The sequence below is a fragment of the Aulostomus chinensis genome, chromosome 24 (genome assembly GCF_037954235.1).
Source record: "Aulostomus chinensis isolate RoL2024-O1b breed Wild chromosome 24, RoL_Achi_v1.0, whole genome shotgun sequence".
Taxonomy (NCBI): domain Eukaryota; kingdom Metazoa; phylum Chordata; class Actinopteri; order Syngnathiformes; family Aulostomidae; genus Aulostomus; species Aulostomus chinensis.
The window spans coordinates 4,145,044-4,158,393 of NC_141343.1; the positions used below are offsets into that span (position 1 = coordinate 4,145,044).

Here is a 13,350-nt window from a genome sequence, read left to right on the forward strand (position 1 = left end):
CACTGAAGTGGCGCATTCGAGTTCATCTGGAGTGAAAAGAGACTGACCCAACCTGTTAACTAATCCAGGCCAAAGCAAAATAAGACTCTTCGACCCCCCCACTGGAGGAATTCCACTGACTAACTCACTGAGCCATACCTCATGTTAAAACCCCTTCCAACTGACTGAAGGATGAGGTGTAAACAATACAACTCTGCAGAATGGACTTTGATTTCCTTGCTGAGATTGAAGCCTCCAGACTACAAAAGGCAGAAAATCATTCCAGCTTTTCCACCTGGCCCTTTGCTCAGCAGCTCTGCCACACTGAAACTTGAAAAATGCACTCAGCATTTTCCGCGGCTCGCAGCATGTCTTTACCCGCAGGTAAAGTGCATGACGGTCACATGTTGGAATTACTCAGAGTCTGACGGCGTGATAGGGGAACTGCAGTCAGGCCACTTGCGTACATTCAACCTGCTAAAGCTAACCTGGAATTCAGGGGGTCACAAAATATCTTATTCAAATCAATATTATAGTTTTTAACTGCAGGAAAGGTTCATATATCATTTTGTGAGTTCCAAAATAAAAGCTAGAATTTATTTGAATGTGCAAAAATGATAAGCCATATTATAACATTCAAAAAACAGGAAGGAGCAGACTTGTTCTTTATTGTTGTTAGCCCTCATGTAGAAGAACACAATCAAATGTTACATGAATGCCTGTTAAGGGGGGGGGGGGGGGGTCGATTAGTAAATCCATACAAGCAAATCATTTAATCAGACACGACTAAACTCTGAATTCAGTGACCTTCAAATACGCTTTTAAGAAGCAAGTATGAAATGATTTGTTTTGTGCGTTTTGGTAAAGAGTTGACCTTCATCATGTCTTGGGCAGACAGCGTGACACACTGATGACGAAATGACGAACACAAAACTGACAAATTGCGTCGTTCCATCTGATCAGGACCATCAACACTGAAAAATGTCCCAAAATGGATGGGTTCCTCTCAGCTGTGAATCTGCATTCATAAATCATAACTGCAGTGTCACATGTTGACAGCCTCTCCACCCAAAGCAAAACAAATGACTTCATCTCAGGAAATTTCACAATTTCTCCAAGAAAATTGTGAACCTCGACTCTCAGTGTGTCACGTTGCTGTCTGGGACTGTCGCTCCTAACATGTCTGTTTCTGTAGGTTCCCGTGTGTCTTCAATGGAAATCTTTTTTTTTTTTAATAACTTGTGTAACGAGTGTGTTCTCAGCTGGGACACGGATGATGTGGATGTACAGTGTGAAGGCATATTTTACTCTGAATATGTCAAAAGAGATGTTTTTTTGTAAAAAAAAAAAAAAAAAATGATGCAAGACCTGAACTACAAGTTTCAAACGCATGATTAAAATGTGAGCAGTTGCAACGTGTCCTACCTTGGTTCTCGGACGGCTCAAGGAAAATTCACAGAAGTTTGACAAGTTCAGAAAAAAATAGCTTTGAGTCAGTTACAGGTCCTGACCGAGTTTGCACCGAGGAGAAGTAAAGAGGTGCAGAAAGAAGAAAGGAATGAGTACCAAGAGAACGGGCCAAAGGTCCAACCTGGCCAAGCTGTCAAGGTCAAGTGCTGAAATATGACTTGTTGGGAAAGCTTCCGAGAAGGCAGACATGAGGACAAAAGGCCACGTTTGAAGACTGTGAAGCTTCTGTGAGGAAGGAGGAGGTGCTGCAGGAGACAGCCGCTGCTGAAAAGCAATTCTGTACATGCACACTCATCAAAGAGGCTGGGCTACTGTTGGATAACACATTTAAGGACTCAGAGGAAGACAATAGAACACATTCAAATTCATCTTAAGCCTTCACAATGTTTTGTCCCAAACATCTGCTCGGAAGTTGTTGGGGCATCATCATCATCATCGTCAGATGCACTGTATTGTATGTGTTATACTGTAGTACACCAACCTCTCACCAGGAGTTTTACCCACATTGCAAGAAAATGCAGTGGACATCAGCCAGCAGCCGATCAGATCTAATTAGCAACACGTGCTCATCAGCGACTTCATCGTTCAACTAGTGATCGTCATTTCAAAGAAATCCCATCATGAATTTGTGTAATTTGGTCCTAAATAAGGAAATGCCAATAAGAGGATTTGGAGGTGAAAGTAGGAAGGTTTAAAGAGGCTGATCTTCTGTTGCCTGCAATTCTGAATTACAAGTTCGGATCAGGCTGCTACTGACGTCCTTTCATCCACACCGCACTCTCAAATCACGCGCACACCCCTGCAACGTCCTTCCGTATAACCCAGGTTGGGATGGTCCCTTGTGCCCCCCCACCTGTCATCTCTGAAACCAGCCACTAAAGCTCCCCACAGGCAACAACATGATTGCAGGAATCCGCCCACCTTTCCTGTCCTCTCATCATCATCGGCTCGCCTCTCTCGAGGAGCGATAGATCTCTCTGCTTATCTGCAGACGCTGTCATGCCAACTGTGCAGATTACTCTCTCCTTCCTGGAATCTTCCAAGAGCCAGAGGAGCACCTTGCTAATCAGCCCATTACTGTCATGCCTGGTTCTATTCCATCTAACTAATGTCGCGTTCAACATAACAACGGCAGTAACACAACAATCAGAGGTAAACTGCCTTGTAAGGTGGCCCAACTAAAGACAGCAAGGGAGAGCAGAAAAGAGAGTGATACAGCTTAACTTGACACTTGCAAGCAAACACACACTTATGCAAACAAGTCTATTAGCCTGTCACCCTGCCGCTGCCCCTGTTTAAATCAAGCCTGCAAAAAATGCTGAATGCTAATAAGCTGCCAAGCTGCGGTCAGCTACAAACACAGTCCTTAAACATTGCATATCATTATCGTCTCCAACAATTTTTCCAACCGTATACTCCTGAAGCTGATTTATGTAAAACAGCTCCATGTTAGTGACAATTAACATGAAGAACATCCTTCCACATGAAAGCAAAACTGAATTTATGCTATCAAACTGCACTAAAAGATTCCTTGCCATGATTTTTTTTCATTCATATTTAAGTAACAGCCCTCTGACAAAGAGGCTCAAGTTTCTAAGAGGCAATTTCCAATGTTCAATGCACATTATGCTTAAGAAGTTTTTTTCATCGCAGCAAGTTCACAAGTAATATCTATGCAAATATGTACACGGTAGCTTTCCCCGGTAACAGCATTAGCCCAAAATCACACGACAACGCATCGACAATAAAGCTATCTCGCCGTCTCTCCATACCTTGCTGCCAGCCACGCAGCAGGTGACCAGACGGCAACGACACAGGAGACTTAAATCACTGTTTCTCCTCCCAGCGTGCGTTATAGCAGTGCCTCAGGAGAGGATCAGCCAATCTCATGCATGTGTACCACGCCTGGTGCCAGGCTGGAGTGAGTGAGGGCCAGAGATGGGGCAAATCATTTGAACAGCAGGTCAGCATTTTCACTGGATGCAAAAAAGTCTCTAACTTACCTGTTGTGTGTTTCTGAATCATGGATATGGGTTATGAATATGTAGAGCATGTCTGGAGGTAGGTTTAATGAGATTCACTGGACTGGACATGCAATAGCCTCGGAAAGGCTAAATAAAGACAAAATTAGTTTCAAAATCAAATAGAATGTTTATAACACAGGAAAGGTGAAGCCTATAAAACACGAGCGTCCTCATCCAATTTAGTGAAGCGCAGCACTCATATCTAAAAATGAATTTTATGCACAATTCCACCAAAACAATAGCCAATAGCATCGGGGTCATTGAGTGAAATGAGAGTCTCTCTCCTTAACCGAATCTCAGCTTCTCTTTCATTTTCATTGTGTGGTGTCGAATTACAGAACGCAAGCAAGGCTGAACCGAAGTAACGTGTTTTGTCAGGCTCTTCATTCATGGCCCAATTGTTACGCTCATCCCTTTGACACTTGGATCTCAGCTACGACTTCTTATTGTTTTGTTGTTTTTCCATAGGGCGCATCAAATTTAAACTGAGGGTGAAGAAAATAGACAGCCCCCACGCGTATGATTGCTATCACACGAACACTTAACCTTTTAGCGATAATATGTTCATGAGTTTTAATTTTATTTTTTTAAACGATACGAGCACTTGCAGTCGAACCAATGAGACGAAAGATCCGCGAGGAGGGAGAGGCGTCCCGAGGCTCTAATGAGATGCTGTTAAAAGCTGCACGAGGTGTTTTTATGTAAACATCTTATCAGCTTCATTGACATATTTAAGCTGTCGTGCCAACTAATTGGGGGAATGTTGACTCTCATGCACGGTTCACTATAGAGCTGTTAATTAGTGCTTCAACGAGGAGGGAGGAAAGAAAAGCAAAAACTGGACTCGCTAATGATGGCAAAAATGAGGAATGAGATATTTTGACAGCAGCGTCATTGCTGTCATCACCACAGCCGAACAACAGGCTTGCCTGGGGAGCTCAGACTACCAGCTCATCCTAGCCATCAGCACCATTCACTCACGCCACACACCAGCCGCCACGGTCAAGACATCGGAAAGGTTTTACTCACGGTCATTGCAGAATGAGCCTCCATAGGACGTCATGGTGCAGTCGCAGGTGAAGCCCTCCCACTGCTGGAGACACACCCCTTGATGGTAGCAGGAATCCTCCGTACAGGTGGTACTGGGTCCTAAAGGCAAGACAAAACACAACAAAGTATTGGATTTGGATTTGTCGACGGCAGAAACACAACACTTAAGGAGCTCTTCTATCAGACCACATCTGAGGACACTTGGAACGTCAGAAAATTTCATAAAAGTGAATATAGGTTTTATTTTTAAGTTGTTAGTTTTATTTTCACATTTCACCACCAAATCAATGCATCCAGCTGGACACAGAAAGCATGGATTAAACCGGACCATAAACTTGAGAGTTTGAACACAACTGCTTTTGGACAGTTTTGGCTACAGTCTTCGCGACTGTTAGCTTCAAGCTAAATATACATGACTGACTCTTTCTGCAGTCTTTCAGTCACAAAGAGTTCATGGGGGAGGGAAAACAGTCAACTGCTGCAGTAGCTAGGGACCTACTAGTGAGGCAGAAACTACTTTTTGGGATTGTTTAAAAGCTTCAAATACAGTAGAAGCTAACATTCATAAATGCGTTGCCACATACAGAACCTGCTCATCCACAGAATGAAGGAGATTTGATTAGGCTTCAGTTCTTCAAGGTTGAAAACATGTAATTGGCAGACGAAGGGCACATTGGAGGGTGTGTGTGTGTGTGTGTGTTTGGTTGGTGGCGGTGGTGGTGGTCGTGGGTGGGTAGTGGTGGTGGTGGTGGTGGGGGGGAGTTCTCTGCTCTGGTTCCCTGCAGCTGTCATGGATGGCTGAAGGCATTTAAATTGTCAATTAGAAACTACACCATTGTAATTTCTCCATGGAGTTCCAACCACTTACTCAGGTAACGTGACAGATTGCCTTGAAAACTCTTATTTCCACTTCACATTATACAAACTATTGACCCAACAAACATTGGTACATAGCTATGATATGGAAAATAACCGGTGAGTGTTTTCCTTTGTTTGTGTATCATTAGAGGCTGATAGGAACGATGGAAATGAAAGACAACAAGATCATCATTCGTCTTTTTCCCAACAAATCCTGATTCTAAAGAGCTGTTCTCAAAATTAGACGAGAAAAGCAGAGTGATAGATACGAGATAAGATTAGAAATCTTCAGAGAATTGTTCTAAATATAAGTGTGTGGTTGTTTTTCATGGGGATTCTCATTAAAATCTCAATTAAACACAAGCACTTCCAAAGAAATGTGGTTCAGTGCCAGACTAATTTGTTTCTGCATAGATAAACAGACATCTTACAGTGCCATTTACAAATGGCCCAATTAAAGAAAGTCTCAAATAATAAAAAAAAGGAAACACAAATCTACCACTTAAATTGAATGCAAATTTCTCTTTATCAAGTTGCTGCTTGAGTTTACTAACCAGGTTAATGTACCTATAAATGACAAACTAATAACCATTTCCATTAGGGAGCTAATTAAGCACATTGTCAAAATTATTGACCAAAAGTAAAACTGCCTCCTTCAGCTAAATCGATCAGCCTCATACCAGTGCAGCTGCCTGGAACCCTAACCTACATAGTGGAGCACAAAACTTAATTCACTGGTGTAAATGTTTCCTTTGTCTGTCAATGACACTTTTCAGCTGTTTTCACATGAGTTAATCATTTGCCAGTTTCCCCCTCCTCCAGCTACAATGAGCCAACAGCACGCCTGGATTGTTTTGGTCTCTCTGCCCTTTTCTCTGTCTAGTTCTTTGTTGCAGTGTCAGTAAAAAGCTGCAAGAGCACACTTGTGTTTTGGCCTCTTTCTGGGTTCAGGTCTAAGGTAACAGGACCAACAACCACCCCTGACCGCTTTGTATCCCCAGGCCTCAAGCTAACAGTGACCCCAGGACCAAGTTAGTCAAGGCTTTGGCAGAGATCCAGACCCAGAAAAACACTGAACAATCTTCCAGGACTCTGGCTGTGGTTGTAGAAAACACAGTTCAAGGACTGGTGTTTTAGTTATTGAGGACTGGAAACAATGGATTTAGGACAGCCTCAGGTCTTGTTGCAGCGTAGGTCATGTATGGTTTGGTTGGAAGATTAGTTGTCCTTGTTCCAGTAACAGCATTTTCAATGAAAACCCTAGAAATCAAATATACTGGTCCCCCGAAGTGTCAGCCAAGAGGAGAAAATATAACATTCAAGTGCGCTCTCTAAGGAGGTCTTTGCCTTTGAGATGCAGCAAAATGGATGAAAAATGTGACAAAATGACCATGTAGGAGGCAAAAAGAGGTGCTATTCTCACCAACTCCGCTCACACGGTGCTGTGCGCTGCACATACAACAACCATCCCCTGGTTAAACTGCTGCTCGAGAGAAATGGATCTGTCCGTAATTTGGGGGTTTTTTGTACATGTGCAGTGTCATGTCACCACAACATTTTCACACATCAGCAGCCTCCAGTTTGTTATACTGCAACATTTTTCCAATCAAAGTGTAGCAGTCGACCCTACCATTGATGTGAAGTGGTATTGCGGGTGAGCACCAATTTAAAATGTCGCTCCTGCACCGTCAGGGCCAGCACTTCCAATCCGGTCAATTACAGCTGCTTAGCTTATCTCGCACATCCAATCATTAACTAGTATTAGCATTCATTTTAGGTGCTTGTGGGAGTCAGTGTGATAGCCAAATGCAGTTTTAAACTGTATGAAGTGAAGTAATTGTGGTGTTTAACTGTAGGCAGGTAATACCGCCGGCTGGCAGAAGTAGCAACGTAAGGAATCGAGGGCTGGATCAGAGCCTCATCGAGTTGGCCAGTGTAGCCCTCTGGGAAATCAAGTCTGTGCTCTTTAACGCTCAGTGTGCCATTGAGACGTGGTGTGAAGGGGGGGAGGGTGGGGTGGGGTTGGGGGTTGTGGTTGCTATAACCAAAATCCAGTAGTCTGCTCAGGATTAACTACCAAACACCAGAGGCTGAGCAGCCTGAGCATGTGGGCACACTACGCAAAGACATGTAAGATTAATGAAGCTAAAGCCAATGAGGGTGGGGGTATCAGCGATGAGAATCAGAGGGGAGGGCCACTTCCTTCATGCAGGTTTTATGGGGCAGGAGAGAATATAGAGATGATAGGAGGCTTAAACTGTAAAGACTGCTCACAATTTACTGTCCTGGTGTCCCATCAGGAGGCTCAGCGCCCCACAGAGCAAACACATGCAACTAGAAGAGCGTCCCTGCAGAAAATGCAACGTGAATGTGAAGCAGCACATGAAAAAAAAGGAAGGAGGCAGAAAAGATACTTTAAGAAGAAGATCAGAGAGGAGGGAGCTCAGTTAACATGGTCGTCGATGGGATTTGGGTGAGCACACTTTGCCCTCGAAGGCTGTTTAATCAAAAACCTTAAGTCCTGTCAGGGTGAGGACAACACAAGCTGGTGGATGCCTCCACTCCCTGCATCTGGGTTTGTTGGATAATTTGTCTATGAAGGTTGCCAACTGTGGGACTGAGAGGAATTTGTTCGTTTTTTTTTTTCCTGGTTTAAATTGTCAGGGCTTTCACAGAAGGTGAGAGTGATGTCACACTCTCACTCGAACATGAGATTAAAGAGCAAAAAATACCAAAGAACATTTTCATTGTGTTAAAATTCGGGGAGAAAAAAAATCGGAATATTTTGTAAAAAGTATAAAAGGTCCAGATTTAAAATGTGATAAAATACACTGACTTCAAAGAGCTGAGCAGTTTTATGTGTGAATTGTGGAGTTGGACGACAGCAAATTATCAAAGAGGATGAAGAATTAAGTTAAGTGTTCGGGATCCTCCCAGTGTCTCCATGTTCTCCCTGTTCCTGCTGGGTTCTCTCTGGTACTCCAGCTTCCTCCACAGTCCAAAGACATCAAGAGGGACCAGGTTAATCCAGACTCTAAATTGACCGTAGGCGTGGCTGGGAGAGCCAATGGTTGTCTGTCTCTATGTGTTGGTCCTGCCATGGACTGGTGACCTGTCCAGGGGGAAGGCTGCTGGGATAGGCTCCACCCCCACCACCCTGAACAGGAGAAGAGGGAGAACATGGAGGGATGGAGGGATGATTGATGGATGGATGGATGGTTAGGGATCTCCCAGTGCTATCTGTAGCCCCCTCCTCTGACTGGGAGGACCAGCAGCAAAGGTGCTGCTAATCTGCAATCAGCCATGATGCAGCCAATTACCAGCCCAGCGATAAGAGGAAGCCTGGACCTGAAGGCAGTGCTTGAATGTACTGAACCCACAAGAGTTCCTCTGTGATGCCAACGCCTCTCCACAGCCACTCCACTGCCTCCCAAGACCTCCTCCGTGACTACACAACCACCCCGCTATAACCCCGTTTGTCTCCTGGACCCACTCCGCCTTCAGTTCCTCTGGGACCTCTGACTCCCAGTGTTAGGTATTCCCCACCCTGGACTGGTTAGTGCACACGCAGCACACACACACACCTCATTTATATAAAGCTTAAGCAGCACATTCCCCCATTCTAGCCTCCCTAGTACAGAGTAGGTTGTTTTCCTGTTTTATTTAATGAATAGCAGTCAGGCATTATCCTTCATCACCGGTGTCCTGGTGTCCTGTCTGTGGCTGCACGACTCGGGTCCAGACCCAGTTCGTGTCAGCCTGACACTACGGATGTTAAATATATGAATGTATACACATTCATTCATAATTGATAAAGACAGATTGGCTTTTAAAGTGGTATATTCTTATATCCACTGAAATCTCTGAAAGAATGTTTCCCTAAGTACGAACTGGTGCAAGACATTTCAGTGGTAAGGAAGGAAGGGTAGAAATGATTGGTTTTCTGCGTTGTAAATATCACTTACCAAACCTGTTTTGACACATCGGTGCATCGAAATGTTGTGTTTTCCGTGTGAAATTTGAGGTCGGAGTCACGTGTGCGGGCTATACTGTGCCAACGAAAGGAATTCTGAAGCTACATTTGATGGAGAATTGTTGAAAAGTTGTTATTCTTGCAGCTTTACTGATAAGAGGAGTAAGAAAAGTACATTAACACATGGAAATCCCCTGAAGAGCACTGCAGACGTATTCAGGAGATTCATGGCATTTGATGAGCCGCACAGAATTGCATGTTATTTTTGTTATTACCAGCATTATTTTATCTATTTACTTGCTGTTGTTTGTTGCGTTTTGTTCCTCTGAGTCACGCCGGCTGTTAGTGTCATCTCTCCCGACTGCTCCGAGGGAGTCGGCCCACCGAGGTGCGATGCTGGTTGTTGATTGATTGATCAATCTGACCCCCCAGCCCCAGCCCCTTCCCTCTGACAATATATGTTAAACTCAAACTACTATTATCGAGTGCAACACACATACTGGAGTATTACGACAGTATTTGCGTGTACTGTATGTGGGTATGCCTGTGGACGGCCGTCTTCACTACTCACCATCGCAGCCTCGTTCCACCTGGCCCACCCTGTGGAGGGCATCTGCAATCAGGTCAGGGAGTCTCCCATTCAGGTCCACAGAGGCCAGACAGCCCTGGTACCCGTCCCGGGACGCGATCAGCTTGGGCAGATTACTGTACATATTCTTCGCCACACCACCAATGTACAGCTCTCCTGCAGCACAAAAAGACAGAAGCCACGGCCAGTGTCAGTTGTAGCCTACACAAGTCATCGTTGATGCACACCAAAGTTTGACATCTTCAGATTAAAGGCGGAACATAATTAAACAAACAGCACTCATCTTCTTTCAATATTTAATAGATAAATCAGAAGATTGTATTATTGTGTTGGGAGACAGTGAGATAATTACAGATAATGGGTTTTAATTTCAGCAAAAACACATGAAATACAAATAAAGAACTGATACAGGCTTTCCTACCATTGATGCATTCTGGCCTTATAAAGCTAAATGTTTGGTAATTGCCATGGTACTGCAGCATGACATGGCGTCAGTCAATAAACTGATCCGACAAAAACAAAATGTCGTGACTTGACACACCCAGAACATCCAACATTTGCAGTACAATAAACACAGAAACAGGAAACTGTTTTACAGAATTATGATCCATTGACCTATTTTTAATAGAGCAAACGCGTGCTGTCCATCACGTGGTGGATGTATAATGGCACTAATGTTCACACCCGTGTTCACACCCACCACCAATTAAATGACTTAAATCATGCGTGATCACATTTGGCAACACACCACACAACTATAGAGGTGATTAGTCACCGAGGCTCCACCAAATTACTGCACATTTTTTTCCAATCAGACAAATCTGAAGAATAATTTTCAATTCAATGCACACTTCCACTTAACATCATCAATCAAAGAGACAAACACCAAGTGGCGCTAATTCCAGTGGAGGAACATTGAATCATTTCAGAAGAAGACTTGAGAACATGGCAGGTGACAGAGATTAGCTGACAGCCTGTCTGCTCTCCACGCACGCACGCACCTCCTCCTGCGCAGCTCCAGCAGCTGCATGAAGCTGCGTGACAGTGCTGGCGTTGAGGCGGGATGTGACCGTCCTCTCTGAATTCACCTCGTGCTTCCATGTCTGCTGCAAGGTCCTTTCACACAGACGTGCTGGTGTGGTTCTGTTTAACAATTAAACTACAAAGAAGCAGTATCGGGGTGTTTATATAATTTGAATGTCTGGAATATTATTTATGTTCCCTAATAAGATTAATTTTGCCGCACATGACTCACTACTACTAAAGGTTGAACCTCTCTAAACCTGATGAGTGCGTAGCGTTGGACAGGCGAAGGCCATCGTTGTCATTATTTATAGCCCTCACAACGATGGCAAGGATGGAAGTTGGCATGACTATGATTGTTTATTATTATTAATGTATACACCGACCAGCCGAAACATTAAAACCAGCTATGTGCACCAGATCAGCGGGTGTGGACCTCTGGAGGTGTCCTGTGGTGTCTCGCACTGAGACGTTCAGGCTGGTTTGTTTTCTTCAGCCATTTGAGGGACTGGTGTTCTTCTGTGGGATCAGACTAGAACCCGTGACCCTGCTCACCTGTTGTCTCTCCTCAGGCCACAGTTAGAACCCCTACAAACCAACAAGGAACTATAAGACCTGCTCTTCTGGTTCTGACCCGCTCATCTAGTCTAGTCCAGTCTCGTCAGGAGAATTTGGCACTTGTTATTCTTACATTAGCTCGGTACACTACCACGTGCTTCCCTGGACCTTGGAGAGGGCCGGTCACACTCTGGCGGCGCCTGTAGTTAAGAGTGTGTGTTGCTGTCCAACAGTCAACTTTACAGTCAGTGCAGGATAGGAGACTGACATTTTAAAGCCAGGTGGAGAGGAGGAACGCCCCTGAGAGACAAACAGCTCGTCAGAACCGAGGTGGAAGAAAGAAAAGAACACAATCAAAAGACTGAATGATTCAGAGAAGCAGCTTACAGGTGACATGGAGGGATGGTCTGATGCATTGAAAGATGTCCAAGATGAGGGTGTCACTGTGCAGCTCAGTTCAGGAGAGGAACACAACAACCCCCAGACAAAGAAGACGTCTGGCATCTCAGCACTTAAGTGCAATTAAAGTGTCTTTACATTACAACATAGGGAAAAAAAATTCATCTCCATTCATTTCCTGTTATTTCCTGTTTTTTTCCTTTGACCTTTGCTCTGTAGATTTGTACGAGACATGCTAAATGGAACTAAACGCCAAAAAAAAAAAAAACTTTGATGTCAGCGCGCGTGAATAAACAGTTTGAGAAGCTTCAGGCGTTTATCACCAGGAAAAACTCCTCTCTGCTTCATCTTCAGGTGAAACGAACAGCCAGCACAACCTTGCACACAAGTGGCTGAATCCTGCACTGAAGACCAAACATCACAAAGCCATCCCACACCGGAAAAAAGGAGGTTTTTCTCAGCAGCACAAAGCCAGAACTTTCAACTTTAGCACTCTGAGAAGCAATGAGCCAAGAGGTCAATTATATGTGGACTTTGTGTAATGGAATGAGTCAATGATGTTTGCCAACTTCTCTCCAGAATTAATGAGTACTTGACACTTCATATTTCCCACCCGGGGCTCCTGGGCATAATAATCAATACAGTGAATTCATTAGCTGTCCGACTGAGTGATGCTCTGAAATCCAGGCTGTAAGAACCATTTAGCAAATATGAAATTATCGGCACAGACTTAATCTCAAAAGAGCAAACAGTGCAGTCCCTGCAGAAGTCAACAGTATGAGATTCCTCTGGCTGGGAGCAGCGACGAGGGAGGCTGCACCAGATGCACTGGAAGAATTAGTCATGCAAGTTTTGTTTTCTTCCAGTGGAGTAAAGACAGTGAATGAATATGCAATACGCGTATACACTCCCACTCAGAACTCTCTCTGTCTCTCTCTCTTGGATTTTAATGCTTTATTTAAATTACAGATTTCTTGGGGTTAAAGTTTATTCAACTGCATACATTACAGCTTCCTACCGTGCCCTTGTGTGTTTACTGTTGCGGTACAAACATTTAAGAATGATTTAGGTTTGCTATTCAATTTTAAGAATGGATTTTGTCTGGTTCTGTCGACGGACTCCTCATTCACAGAAACTGTATCTCACTGTTCCCAGCAGAATCAGACGGCGCTTGTGCTGCTGATATCTGCAGATCCCAGTTTGATCGGATTATTTGATCGAGTTTTGGAGATTGCACTTGATGACTTTTCTTTGCTGTGTGATTAAAAAGGTTGTAGTGGAAGAAAGTGATGACAGACGTACTTCGAATGAAAATAAGACAGAAAATATTAACTTGGCAATATTAAACAACCTCCCGGCCTTCCACAAATATATTTCGGAGTTTACAAGGTGCAAATGAATGCATCTGTGACTTTTCACTCGTTTTT

At 43.9% G+C, this 13,350-nt stretch overlaps 1 protein-coding gene across 8 annotated transcripts in view; it reads right to left on the bottom strand.

Annotated features, from left to right (window-relative positions):
• Positions 1-13,350, bottom strand: part of nrxn2b (neurexin 2b) — a 659,388-nt gene that overhangs the window by 280,195 nt on the left and 365,843 nt on the right. For all 8 annotated transcript variants that reach the window (XM_086197055.1, XM_086197054.1, XM_086197049.1 and 5 more), the window contains 2 exons: positions 9,926-10,099; positions 4,503-4,622 (listed from right to left, as the gene is read on the bottom strand). In XM_086197055.1, the coding sequence (XP_086053181.1) occupies positions 4,503-4,622; positions 9,926-10,099 (294 nt within the window). The remainder of the gene's footprint in view (positions 1-4,502; positions 4,623-9,925; positions 10,100-13,350) is intronic.